Source organism: Lobosporangium transversale, assembly GCF_002105155.1.
Source record: "Lobosporangium transversale strain NRRL 3116 chromosome Unknown BCR41scaffold_95, whole genome shotgun sequence".
Classification (NCBI taxonomy): Eukaryota; Fungi; Mortierellomycota; class Mortierellomycetes; order Mortierellales; family Mortierellaceae; genus Lobosporangium; species Lobosporangium transversale.
The window spans coordinates 1-14,264 of record NW_019029073.1 but is presented as its reverse complement, the minus strand read 5'-3'; the positions used below and the strand labels follow the sequence as shown (position 1 = coordinate 14,264).

At 41.1% G+C, this 14,264-nt stretch overlaps 3 protein-coding genes across 3 annotated transcripts; all 3 read right to left on the bottom strand.

The window, feature by feature from the left end:
- Positions 1-173: 173 nt before the first annotated feature.
- On the bottom strand, positions 174-1,901 carry BCR41DRAFT_402535 (hypothetical protein; the record flags this gene model as incomplete). Its single annotated transcript, XM_022029319.1, has 6 exons — positions 174-923; positions 1,014-1,021; positions 1,121-1,146; positions 1,267-1,430; positions 1,554-1,638; positions 1,747-1,901. 6 exons carry the CDS (start codon positions 1,899-1,901, stop codon positions 174-176), a joined length of 1,188 nt encoding a protein of 395 aa, XP_021875162.1.
- Positions 1,902-6,911: 5,010 nt separating this feature from the next.
- BCR41DRAFT_427010 (glycosyltransferase family 2 protein) lies at positions 6,912-10,621 on the bottom strand. The gene is made up of 3 exons (XM_022030811.1): positions 10,345-10,621; positions 9,740-10,195; positions 6,912-9,304 (listed from the first exon to the last, which is right to left on the bottom strand). The coding sequence occupies exons 2-3, from the start codon at positions 10,139-10,141 to the stop codon at positions 7,064-7,066; spliced, it is 2,643 nt and encodes an 880-aa protein (XP_021875161.1). The 5' UTR covers positions 10,142-10,195; positions 10,345-10,621; the 3' UTR covers positions 6,912-7,063.
- A 1,476-nt stretch (positions 10,622-12,097) lies between these two features.
- Positions 12,098-13,459, bottom strand: BCR41DRAFT_315508 (hypothetical protein; the record flags this gene model as incomplete). Its single annotated transcript, XM_022021212.1, has 3 exons — positions 12,098-12,385; positions 12,482-12,652; positions 12,800-13,459. The coding sequence occupies 3 exons, from the start codon at positions 13,457-13,459 to the stop codon at positions 12,098-12,100; spliced, it is 1,119 nt and encodes a 372-aa protein (XP_021875160.1).
- Positions 13,460-14,264: the final 805 nt, after the last annotated feature.

Genomic DNA, 14,264 nt, shown 5'->3' with positions numbered 1-14,264 from the left:
GAATCTGAATGTCTTTCTCTTCAACCGTCAGCTATTACGTGGTCATGTAATTCATTGAAATTGAGAATAAAAAAAGTTGATAATAAGAGAGATATATGGAGGTTATAAGCATAAGAGTGTGTGCGTGAAGAGTTAGAATGCAAACAATTTGTGACACAGTGGATGAAAATCAATTAAAGCTCAAGGATGACATCATCCTCCTCTTTCCTCCTCCTATTCTTCCGACTACTTGCCGACCCATCTGCTTCTAATGTCACCTTCTGCCTGCTCTGCTTCTTCTCCTTGTGTTTCATCCGCTCCAGCATTCCTGGATTACCTGTGTTTAACGGGCCTCGCCTCTGCTTCAATTTCTTGCCTTCAATATCACCCACTGATTTAGCGCCGCTACCACTATCTTGTCCATCACTGACATTCTCCACAATATCTTTCCGCATTGGTCTATTCTTGGGCCCGTGCAGGAGTAAATCTCCCCACATGGCCTTGCGCGCATCTCTGTATGGGATTTTGCCCTGTGATTTTGGGATGATTCGTTCTAGAAACCCGCTCGCAGCGCAAGTGTCCATGACCACATGTCCATCCCTCTTGAGTGGTGGGATCACTATCTGAGGCCAGGAGTGCGACGCAGCCTGCATGTCTTCAGCATTGCCATATGGTACTGGAGGCGGTGGTAGCTGCTTTTTAACCTTTTTCTTCTTTCCAGCGTTTATTTCAGCAACTTTTTGTTCAATTCCTCCACTAGGCTTTACTATTTCACTAATAGGAGCATCATTTGTGTTGTGTGAATTGGAGGATTGTGTTGACGGCGCATCAGATGGTATCAGTGTTTGTACTAGAGGCATGTAGACTGGACGTGTGCCTTTGCGCAGGACCACATATGTATACTTCGAGTCCTCGTAGTTTTCTTTTGTATGCTTTGACTTACGCTAGAGGTGTAAACACAAGAAAGCGATAGGTTAGTGAAGGTCACATAACTGTCAAGACGAACGGCAAAGGCACTCGTTTCCAAATATTACAGATATTACTATAAAAAAAAAATAATAGAAAACTTACCAAAAAATCAGGCCGTTGCACTTTTTGTGAAAAGTGACACCATTGTGAGTCATGGGACAAAGACACATACATTGGACAAAGCTTGTCATGAGGGCACTTTTTTTAAAATGAAATATAAAAATAAAAACAAAAGTTTAGTTTTCCATCTCAAAAAAGGTTCAGACTTCCTCCAATACAAGTAATAAACTGGTTATGGGAAGTAAAGTAGTAACTTACAGGCGCCACGACATAGCCTGCTTCTGATCTTTGGGCGGTATCAAGTTTCCATATGTATCATATGTAGGTTTTGGCTTCAACCGAGCGAGATCCAGTCCTAGAATCTGCTCCCTCGCCTCTGCTAGGGTCTTGAAGCCGCTAGGTGTGCCACGATCAATTAGAATCTAGAAAGTGATTTCAAGTAGAGCTGATTTTAGATCAATATCTGTCCTGCCATAATGAATATCAGTGCCAATTTTATTATATCCATTTTGGTTCGTCGTAGTCCATGATCCTTAAAATCATACCAAAATATCATTTGTGGGATCCCAAAGATGTTCTAATGAGGAACGACGAAGTGCAGTTGTTGTAAGTTCACTCAGAGCGAATGCGCTAATAACAACATCGAGTTAGCAATCGGACGTTGTGAAATAATCTAAATTTCTTATGACTCCCGTGATCGTAATAGCGGATGATATTATTTTCCTTTTTTGTTCATACCAAATTGCCGTTCCTGGTCCGGTTCCAAAGTCCAGTACTGACTTGGGACCAAGGGCCGGTAGACGTCGGCGTACTTCATCAAGCACATTTACGACTGCACTGTAGGTTGTAGGTGCGACTGCAGCAATGTAGGCAGTGGACTCTCGGGTGACCATATTCCAGGATGTGTGCTGAAACTAATTTGTCATCCTTCCTCCTTATGCTCGCCGATCCACTTTTTATCCCTGGAAACCAACAAAAGCATGACGGTTATTCACATATTTAGATAACTAACTGACTCGGATGAGGGAATTCCATTCTAATAATTTCTGCATTTGCTTACTTTTTGTTTGGGTTTCCAGATCATTGCCCTCTAATGCTCCAGTTGAACGAAGCAATCCATACAGTCTAAGTGCGTTCGTCCTAATTAAAGATCTATCGTAGTCTATTTCAAGCGTCTCAATAAATTTTTTTTTTTTTTTTTTTTTTTTTTTTCGATAGGAACATATAAGAACAACAACCAATATGGGAACCACTGAATATGTTATCAAAATTGTTCACTTACCACTGAATATCGATGGGCATCTCAACCTGCCCGATGCGCTTACGACCGTACTCTATTTCCTCTTTCGGCAGTTTATGCGGTGTGGAAAACACTTCACAAGTGCCAACTTATATATCCAACTAAAGGAAGTTATTGAGATAGCGCAAATAAGCAACCATCCGCGATCTCTTTCTTTTCGGCTTTCCCTCACATAATGCGCTGTAAAAACACCATTAAGTAACCGCGCCAACCTCTTTAACAAAGAGCGCAAGGTTTTGTGCTGGCTGTTAGAGTCCTTATGTACGTTGCATATGAGGTGTTTGCCCACGTTGTTCAATAACTTTTCAGGCGGCTGTAGGACTGTTGAAAAAAGGTTCACTCTGTTCATCATGTGACCTTTGCACCATCAAAAAAAAAAAAAAAAAATTCCCACACGCTTTTTGGATTTTTCAAATGTCCTTTTCTTAACAAATGTCAACTCACAAATGAATTTCAACTAGATCACCTGCATTGCGCGCAATTCGACTCCATCCTCAACCTCAAGGCATTTCAGTTTACAAGGTAAGGGGAGATGGTGGTGGCTGTTAAGAACCAAAGTATGGCGTGTTTGTACGGATTTCGAGGGGGAGAAAGGATGCGAGCAGGGATCCTTCTCAAGGGTAAACCCTGGAGTTCACTTCTCGTTGGAATAATAGCCGGGATCCATATGCTTCAGTTGGTCGGATTCGGGCTGCTGCAGTTGGTTGCTCCCTGGGTACGTAAGGCCAAGGCTGCTATTCCTTTACCTTTACAATTACCTCGCCATTAGTCTTTTTTGACTTTTGGTGGCGCTGCAATCGATGCCGTCTCTCTTTTATTAAGGGAATATGGCTATGGTGAACATGAGTCTACTCTAAACTGCGGTTATATTCACCGTTTGTGTGGATTAACAGCATCAAGGAAGTTGTACGGTTATGCTTTGACTTTCAGTTCACTAACCATTTCCCCGTTTTCCATCTTTAGATGATGTTATAGCTGAGTAAGAGTAGGATCACCACCGCTCAGACAACCATTGCTTTTCATCAGTCAGCTGCTAAAACAGGCACAAGTGAATGAGTGAGTGAGTGAATGAGGATATTAGCTCGTCCGATCTCACCGTTGGATAGAGATACAACAGCTGAGAAACGCGAGGATGGGTGATCCAGACGGTAACCAGAATAACATGAGAAGAATGAATGTGAATGTTGACTCTGTATCAAGTTAACGTGTCGGCATCCCAAGATCTTTAAGAGATATGAACCCAAAGACAAACCTTTTGTTGTAGACGAATGTTGTGATAATTGATGGGTAGACTCATAGCAAATAAACAAATAGATAAATAGAAAGGCTAAAGAATAAGAATGGAACATGTGGATTTCTCCGCGAGGATCAAGACTTTATGGATTGCGAAGACGACAAAGGAAGTCTTACTAGGACGAAAGTGTGGTTTAATAATTCATACCATGTTTCTTTATCCATGATTCTTGCGCTATACTTTCATTTGAGGGAGATCGCCACTTCTGACCTACCTTTATCATGAGGGAGAAAGACTTGACACTCTACTCACCTTGCATATCGAACACAAGTTTGTCTAACTACATGAATTTTATTCGCTTGTACAACTTGTACAAATGATATTTCGCTTCATATTGCTCTGTAGTCAGGTGGGTTGACATGTTTGGATCTTTCATTTTATTCCCACATATTCTTACTACATATTACTCGTACCTTCAACCTCATGCGACAAACAGAAGCAGTTGGACGTCAGATGATGATGATGAAATAGACATAAACGTACAAATGGATCCATCGAATAATATCGCCGAAAGCATGAGTCTGTAAAGAAAGAGAACGAAGATGGAGTAATCAGTACAGTAGAGAAAAAAGATGATGTGGACCAGAATGACATAAAGGTTTACGCGGCCTCTGGCTACATCGAATTGGATCCACCATTTTTAGAATAGAAGAGACTGAACATGTGGACATAGCCCGTGGCTCCGTGGCAGCTATATTGTATCTGCTATATGCGAAGTCATTGAACAAAAATATGCGCTGATCATCGGTATGGACCTGCTATACAGGAACTGAGAGGGCTCGATCAATCAGAGGAATCCTCAGTTAGAGTGCCAAAGCCTGAGGAAGATCCCCTACATCACTAGAGACCTCCATGAGAAGGATCAAGCACTGACTGCATTCATGCACAATGATAAACAACAAGTTCAAGAAAGCACCCTTTGGTCTCAAACCATTTTCAAGTTTATTCCAAAGAAGGCCAAAGATCCACTCCGATGGACCAAACCTAAGGGTCGCACCTGAAGAACCACTCTGAAAAACCATCCCAAGCAACCGCCTCAAACAATCGAAGAGCCGTCTCAAGGCGAACTCAAAGGGCGCATTGGAAAAAAAAAAAAAAAAAAAAAAAAAAGATCAACGAAACGTACCACAAAAAGATCAAAAGAGCAATCAAAAACGAATCCAAAATACCTACTGTTTGCATATCCCATTGATATATCGCATTCCAGTAGAACGAAGCAGCGAACTTCCCATCAGGTGAATACTGTACGCCTTTAACATAATTGTTATGCTCCAAACTAAACTTCTTTTGACCAGATTCAAAATCCCACACATGCAGGTAACTGTCTTCGTAACAACGAGTTATGATTTCTTGGCCGTTAGGTGAATACTCAATTTGCTCAATCCTATCCGTATGATGAACCAATAGCACCAACTGTTGCCTTGACGTCGCATCCCACAGCCGCAATATCTTGTCTTCACCGCCAGTTGCAATCTGCTTTCCATCAGATGAATATGCCACACTACTCAAGGAACCAGCATGGCCCTCTAACATAAATTTGAGAATGCCTGTTTGGGTGTCCCACACTCGCACTGAACCATCCTCGCTAGCTGAGACAAAGTCGTTCCTGCTTGGCGAGTACGCTACACAGCTGACAGAGCTTGTATGACCCATCGATCTGTGAACCAATACACCTGAGGCTGCATCCCAAATTAGAACTGCCGCTTGATCATTGCCCCAAGAGGCGATATGCCTGCTGTCCGGTGAGTATAGAAGTCTGTCGCCAGTTACATTGTCTTCTAAAACCAAGAGTTTCTCCCATGTCGATGTGTCATACATGATGATTGAATAGTTATTAGATTCATCCCCAATAACTGCAGCGAGTGTCTTGCCATCAGGAGAATATGACCCTCTATATGCCTCACCATTGGTTCCGAGGAATGGGCACTCTCCAAACTGTACTCCTGTCATCTTTACTCCACTCAGGTTTGCTGAACGAAGCCAACATTTCCGTAAGTTGACCTTCCTCAGATCTGCTCCTTGGAGCTGAGCATACTCAAAAATACCATGGCTGACATCGGCTCCTGGAATCTGGATGCCTCGCAAGTCTGCTCCGATGAATGATTCGCCTGATCGGACTAAGATTGTCATCGCATTCGCTGCTGCTATCTTCCACTTGTTATCAACAACAACATGACAAATCCAATACTACAGCAAGCCCCATTCATTCTGTCAGAATCTCACACAACATTGCAGTTAAAAAAAAAATATACTGATGGATGAAGTCGTTAAACTCATAATCGACTTAGAGATACTTTAATTAATCTTTATTCAAATGAATATAAAATTAAGAAGAATAAGATAACGCCGTCAGAATCGCCACGCAGGAAAAAAGGGAGGGAGAAAAAAAAATAATAAAAAGGTCTGTGTCAATGAAAAATCCCAAAGAAATAGAAGCAACATTCATCAGTAATGTGGAGCGTCATTAATTCAATTTCCCGGTGATTGATTCGAATCAGGATCAGCTGAAGAAATCCCTTTCAGAAGTAAATCTTCAGCAAGGGCACCTCTACGGTGATTCAATTTTGTTCCTAATTGAACCAGCTAAAGAAGTAGAATAATGAACGCTTTCATCAACACTGGTAGGTACCTACATTGAAAGTAAATTTACATGGTCAATGATGACTCGGGGATGTACATGTACAGTACATATCCAAATACGTACACACCCACCTCGTTAGTCATGCGATATATGTGGCTTCTTTTATTTATTCTCCTGTTGGGACCCAATTCATATTTCTAGGGCTTGTTGATAACTAAACCTTTTAACGTGATCTCAACTCCTTTTCTATCCTTTTCCTTATTTTAGAGGAAAGGAACTCAAGAACTGAAAAACAGGACATATTAAAAGTTTTTTTTTTTTTTTTTTTTTTATTTTTTCTTAAAAAAGAAACAACTTTCAGACTCTTTATTACACCCCTTCAAGGAAAAATGACTGGGGGTAGGGGGAAAGAGAGAAAATGAAAGAATGGAATGGGATTTTGTTTTCTTTGTTTTGTTTTGTTTTGTTTTTTAACGTCGTATACGGTACAGGACCCATGATCTTTGAAAAGATGGTGGTTAATCGCGCCATATTCCGAAAGTAATAATAATATTAATAATTGGAACCACATAGTGTAGATGAGTCTTAAACCAAACGGGCGTAACGTCTTTTTTTTTTATTATTATTATTTGTACATGTACTACGTGTACAAGACTTTGAGGCTATAATTAACAGCAGGTAAAGTGTATAGATGTGTGGAGATGAAGAAATATCAATAAAACATTATTAATTATTTATTACATATTATATATTGTCTTTCCACTCCATTTTCAATAAATTCATAGTTTCTAGTTACAAATGCACAAGGTTTATTTAAATTTATATGTATAAAGAAAATGGGCGTAGGACATACAGATAAAAAAAGATGACTCTTTTTTCTTTAACCGAAGAGAGCACGCAAAATGAGGTACAAACTCGTGCCAATGAAACGGAATGCGCTGAGGGCTGCAACACTCCAAAAGATCATGGACAGGTAAGGGTTGAACATCTCCTCTTTGCTGATGGGGGCCTCCACATCTGGAGCTGAATCGCGTCGATAGTTGAAACTGTTGGTCATGGCAATAATCAACACTGCATTGGAGAACATCCAGGTCAAGACCAAACGCGTTCTGAACATCTTGTAATAATCCTCTTGCTTTGTCTTCTTGTCTCGCTTTTCCTTCACATGATCGGGTCGGACCGCCAGTTCCTGCATGTTCAATTGATAGATCGCATCAATATCATCCCTGTTTGTAGGCTTCTCCAACTTGATGACTTCCTTTCCATCCTTCGAGACCACAGTGGCTCCACCGAGTTCTGGTGCCTTGTTATCACCCTTGGTACCCCAGGAAACATCATGTGTATTACAGAAGGCATAGACCATCAAGATGTTGACATAGGCAGGGAGGAGGAAGATGTAAGGGATGAAGGAAGTGAGCATGTGCCAGGGTTCAAAGTGCATCAGAGACGAGATAATGTACAAGCCATAGGTCGACATCAAAGAGATCACAATGTCACGGAAGGGTCCATCCACTTTGAGGAGTGTAATCATCTGAGTGTAATTACCCCAGACAGGACTGACGACCAAGTAAACTGTGGCAGCGGCAAGATAGAGCATGGAACCCATGATGAAAGCAAACAAGAGGATGGCGAGAATGTAGATGATGCGAGATCCTTGAGGTCGATTTCCCATAGAGCAGATAAAGACAGTGATGATAGCAGCAAGATACATGTTTCGCAACACACTGAAAGCTGTCTCTCCACGATCACCAAAGGGTGAGAAGTCCTTGTTGGCGTTGTTGGCAGCAGCGAAGGTCAAGAAGTAGAAGGTGAGGTAGAAATTGGCGAGAGAGAACCAGTTGAAGATCAAGTTGACTGCATTATACACAAACTCGATCATCAAAAAGATCTTTCGGAAGAATCCTTGTCCGGACGTGAGGACACGGGTGAAGTGAGCAAGGGAGTAGAAGGCAGCAAAGAAGGATCCGTTCAACCAACGACGACGTTGGGAAATGAATTCTCCAATGCTGTCGGGGACATCAGTCTCGGCCTTGGCCGATTTGACGTACTTGAGCAACCAAGCCTCGTTCTTCTTGGCGACCAATTCGAAACACAGGATACGGTCCTCAGCCAAGTACATGTTGGATTCGAAAATACCAGCCTCTCCTGAGGTATGGAGCGTCTCTCCCTTAAAGTAGGATGACAAGGGACCGACACCGGGTGATGAATCCTTCAGGGCCTTGTAGCGGTAGGCTGAGAAGGCTCCGGGCAAGACTGAAATGTAACCAAAGACGGACTCGAGTGGTTTATCGAGAATGTTGGACATCTTGTACTCAAAGTTTTGTGAAGCGACCAAAGGGTTGAGCAAATTGGCGCAGTTGGGACCGAGGTCAGCACAGATCTCACCACAGGCACCTCCGATGGAGGAGTCGCGGTCAAAGGCCTTCCAGAGATGATAGATACTCGTGCCCGAGGGTTTGGTTCCGACATCGAGAAGGACACAGACATTGGGGTTCAATTGGGGAGCGAATGCGTTGAAGAACCATCGATGGGAGTTCAACTTCTTCTTGTTTTGTTCCTTGAGACAGAAGAGGATCTGGACAGGGACGATACCACAGTCTGCTGAACGGACCTTGAGATCCTGATCCACCATGACCTGGGTGGTGTATTCATAAATATGTGCTGTAACGGGCTTGCCCGCGACTGTATCCTTGGCAATACCTTCCTGGTAGGCACCCATGGCTGCTAAAACTTTGAGGACACGGGGGTGACACTTTTTACGACCATCAGCAACAACACAGACAACGACTTTTTTCCAACCGTCCTTGCCCCAAGTCTTTGATTTTGCGCGTGTGCAAAGATGAGAGATATTCTTCATGACGGACCCCATTGTCTTGATGAAGAGCTCATCGTCTTCGTTGTACATGGTCATGACAATGAACAGCTCGGTCTGGCGACGGTAGATGGTGGGTCGCAGGGTATAGCGCTCCTTGAAGAAGTCGTTGGGATCACAGGTGGCTGCGGTGTAACGCATGTACTCAAACTCACGTTCGCCCTTGAACTGGGCATTCTGAAGCAACTGTCTTGGTACAGGACAGTCCATAACCAAGTTTCCATCTGTCAGAGGTACATGACAAATCGACTATTAAAAAAAAAACATTTGTATAATATAGAATACAAGGGGAAGAAACGATATTTGGTCAGAACTCGACATGAAGTACATAATAAGAAGTATATCTGTATGCTGTATGCTGCATGTTGAACGTTGAATGCTGTATGCTGTTTGTTGTATATTGGTATGTTGTACGATAGTACAAAAAACAAGAGCCCTGTATTTTTTTTTTTTTTTTTTTTTTTTGCTTATTCTGTGTCTGTATTCTAAATGAACAGTCACTTGCAAGAAAAAAAAAGTTCATTTTTCCCGACAGCTTTTTTTTCCAGGTGCCCAATGTGGCAATTGATAAAAAAGAGAGATTTCCATCTTGAAAGTCCATGCACAAAAAAAAAAAAAAAACTCATTCCCGAGAGACTTTTTCCTTTTTTTTCCAGAGTACAACAGCTCTACAAACAAACCTACCCTGCGATTCATGGTAGCGTTTCTGTCCAGTTTGGAGACGGTGCGTGGAAGTGGTACGGTCTGTCCTGGATGATGAGGAGGAGGAGGACCACCTGCACGGCCTTGGTTGTTTATTAGTCCTGCAGCATCGCTGTCATCGATTTCATAGCCTTGATGAGAGACATTATGGTTGTATCCTCCTGGGCTTCCATATCCTCCAGGACCACCATATCCTTGGGGACCACCATATCCTACGGGTTGTTGTGGAGGGTATCCTGCGTTCATATGGGGCATTGTTGGGGATCGAGCAGAATGAGCAGAATGACTGGTGGGAGTCCGTTGAGGCGGGCCAGCATAATAGGGCTGCTGATGTGGAGGAGGGCCTCCTTGAGGCGGGTATTGGTTATTGTTGTATCGAGACATTTTAAGTGATTGGAGGGGTCGTCACAGAGGATATTCTCTCTACTTGCTTTGAGCCTGAAAGTCATGCATAATGAAAGAAAAAAAAAAATCAATTAGGATGCATTCAAATGGGCACATAATAATGCATGTTAGTTGGGGAAGAGGAATGATGTCTGTCTGCAGAACAAGAGACTATGTCCATTGATGCAATAAACAACCCTTACGTTTGTAACTAGAATAAGAAGAAAAAAGATGAAAAAGTGATAAAAAAGGGCGAGGTTAGTGAAGAAGTGATTCCAGCAAAGGGTGCTGGTGAGTGTACGCCTCAATGACGGAGGGAACGTGGGGAAGGGTGAAGATTGATGAGATGGGAGGAAGGAAGGAAGGAATGAGAAGGAGAAGGAGGAAGGGAAGGGAAAGGAAAGGAAAGGAAGAGGAGGAGATGAAGATGATGATGAATGTGGAAGTGGAATAATTGTGAGAAAGAAAAGAAGAACAAAAAAAAAAAAAAAAAGAAAAAGTTCAACTGAAAAAGAAAATATTGTTTTTTTTTTTTTTTTTTTTGGTGCCTGAGGCGTTTGAGGCGTTTGAAGGGCGCCAAGTAAGGGATATTAAAATATATAAATGGGATATAAAAGGTAAAGGGTTAAAGGTAAAGGATAAAATGATAAATGATAAGTGATAAAAGTACCCAATATATTAAAATGTATTAAAATGTATTAAAATGTATTAAAATGTATTAAAATGATACTAAAGAGAACTAACATTTTTTTGGTAGGACAAGAACAAAAGATACATTTGGATAATGAATATGAAATTGATCGAGAAGATTTTGATTGTTTCAAGACTAATTGTTAATAAGAATGAGATTGGTACATCTTACATTATACTTTTTAATTCATTACAGACTAAGCCTGTGTCGTACCTGTGGAACCGTTGTTCATTCCATTCGTCAGTTCAAGGTTGCTTCTTGTTAGTTCACATTCATTTAGTTTTTAAACCGGCCAACTTGTGGCCACTGGCTACACTTGCTATATACGCTACAAAAAGAAAAAAAAAAAACCACTCAACAGTTTACACAAGACAATAAAAATAAAATTAAATTAATCTTAACTGGCCCAATCAGCGTCAAGATCTTTCTTTTCATTCTCATTCGGTTGAAATCTTTTCGAGAGGGGCGGCGCTTTGTTTGTTGTGTTGACCATTTATGTGTATATTTACACATTAATGTATAAGCACCACAAGCATATGAATAACAAACACCTGACCAAACTACACACCAAACAATTGAACATGCATTCAAAACCATGTTAAACATGGTATATACGTACATGTATATATACATGTATATAGTATTGAGTATTGATCAAACATGTCCTGTTCTGAACTGAACAAACAACTGTCAGGGGCACAACACCAACAAGAAACAGTAGCAACAACGGGGAGACAGAAATACAGAAATATGGATGTTTATTTATATATAATATTATCGATGGCTGGTCTGATAGGACAGAATACAGTCATGGGTACTGATTGTCCCTCCTTGCAGCGATTGCAAAAGCAATTCAGCCATCTTTTAAAACGTAATCCCTGAACTCCTTCATCTGTCATCATCATTCATCGAATAGCAAAAATAAGAAACAAAAATTTTTTTTAACTTTTTTTTAGCATAATACTATCGCTATTGCCCTTCTAAGCATAAATATGTCATCCCATAGACTGGACTAACTCCCTCTGTCAAACATCTTTAGCACTGACAAGCCCCCAAGTAGCTTTTTTTTTTTTTTTTATTTTTTCGTTGCATGGTACAAATATACATTTATACATAGACGAATGGTTTTTTATTCCAATGATGATATTATATGTATATATTTGTATTTTAGCTTGATCCAGTAGTAAGGATGAATATGATATGATGTATTATATTGAATGTATGACTGATTAGATAGAAGAATAAGCTTTTTTTTTTTTTTTTCCTTAGTCGTCAGCAGTTTCTGGCGAGAGAGTTGTTCCAAGCCAAGACCAAGAGCGTGTTGCATGGATATTATAGCTAAAGAATCGTTTGAGCAAAAAGTCCCAAGCAGTGACAAAGAGGACAAAGATCTTGAGTTGGGCCACACCCTTGGCAAGACCATAGTACAGCATAATCTGAGGGGCCATGGGTTTATGTACAATCAGGTCCTTGGTCTGGACCTTGGGAGTCTCAATCATCTTGCAGATATTCCGCATACAAACCTCGCCCTGTCGCCAGGCTGCACCTCCCGTCTAAATAAGCAAAAAAAAATGAAAAGCAAAGACAATACAAAATAAATAAGTGCATAATAAAGTTTTTTTTTTTTTTTTTGCCAGCGGTTTGTTTACCTTCACATCCTCCAGGTCAGCAACATCACCAGCAGTATAGATATTGGGGAATTCATCGTCAATGATCTGCAGTGTGGGCTTGGTTTTAATGAGCTTATTAGCCAGATTGATGGAGGATGGAGACAACTTGCCCAGCATGTCACTCTGTGGTGTCATTCCAGTGCAAAGGATCTTTTTTTTAAAAAAAAAAAAAAAAAAAAAAATCTGTTAGACTATTTCCGTCCTCTCCCGTTTGTTTGTTTATGACAATGTGACAATATGAATGAAGAATGAAAAATGAAAAATAAAAAAAAAAAAAAAAGCTTTTTTTTTGTTTACCTGAAGATCACATTCGATTTCCTTGCCATTCTTTGTAACGACCTTGATCATCTGGAAATCATCCTTGAATCCTCCTTCAGGAATGATGGCTCTGTCGCTCATGATCCTAGTCACCCCAAACTGGTCCAGGATCTCCACAGTCTTCTCATGCATCTTTAACTTGTACGAGGGCATGTATCGGTCTCGGGAATGGACCAGGGTCACCTCCTTCTCTGGATAATGTTCCCGAATTTCTACCGCCAATTCCAGTCCCACTGCACCGCCGCCGATCAATAAAATCTTTGTCGCCTTCTGAATCTTTGCCTGCATGTCCTTGATCCGTTGAATGGCTCCTTTTTTCGTATCATGATCATTGAGATTACCTGGTTCAGGATGACGGGCCCCCGTTGCATAGATCAGGTAGTCATACTCGATATTGGTTCCAAATCCCTCGATAGCTCTGTCGAGCTCAACATGAGTCTTTGAGATGCCTGTGGCCACAGCCTGGATGACCTGACCCTGCTCTGGTGACTCAAAGAATTTGGTATAGGGCACAAAGAGCTCATTCTCCCATCCTGAAATGACACATGCACGTGGGAAAGCAAACATGTAATGGAAGTGTGAATGCTTCTCAATGATGATGACCCGATGAGTCGAAGGCAATGATTTTTTGGCGATCATTGTGGCAGCGATAGCTAAGCAGGGTAGGACAATAAAAAATCAAATAGATTGAAAAAGAAAGAAAGTAAGCAATATAAACTTGACATTAAAGTCATTCCTGAGAAGGAAAAAAATAAAAAGAAAGTGGTTTACACACGAGTTTTGAATTGTCTTTACCTACGCAAGAACCACCAATGATGACAACGTTTTTCTTTGGGGCAGATTGAGACATTGTGGAGGTGTTGATTAAGAGAGAGAGAGAGGTGTCTAGGAAGTGAAAAGGGTTCCTGAGGATAAAGCCAAGAGGAATAGCAAGAAGAAGGAGGAGGAAGAGGAAAGAAAGCAGGTATTTAATAGAAAAAGAAAAAAAAAGAGCAGTAGAGAAAGGGTAGAAATGGGAAGGGCTCCTTATCAGATTGTCAGGAAAAAAGACAAGTTTATCAGATGCTGCGCTATTCTGTTTGAGATCGTGGGAGGAAAAAAGAGGAATGGGCGAAAGAAAGAAAAAAAAATAGAGCTCGTATACTTTAATGTCTTCTTGGTTTGTTTGCGTAGTTCAACTTTATTTTTGTTTTTTTCTTGTACTTGTACTTCATCATTGTCTACTCTTTAATCTCTTTGCTCTTGTCTGTCTGTCTGTCTGGTTGGTGCGGCCTTTGGGTTTTCTTTTGGCCGTGTACACTCTGCAATTAGATCCTCTCCTCCTCTCTTCCTTCTCCTATTCGTTCTAGGCCTATAATAGGCTACAACTATATACATGTAACATGTATGCCATAGTATGTCACATATCCAAATCATGCCATGGTCCTCTGTTCCAGGCAGACAA

Bases quoted from the DNA above. Each gene is read 5' to 3' on its own strand.
- BCR41DRAFT_427010 (XM_022030811.1), bottom strand. From the start codon at position 10,141: ATGTCTCGATACAACAATAACCAATACCCGCCTCAAGGAGGCCCTCCT. The intron at 9,305-9,739 runs GTAGGTTTGTTT...TTTTTTTAATAG, and splicing joins ACGCTACCATGAATCGCAGG to TCGATTTGTCATGTACCTCT.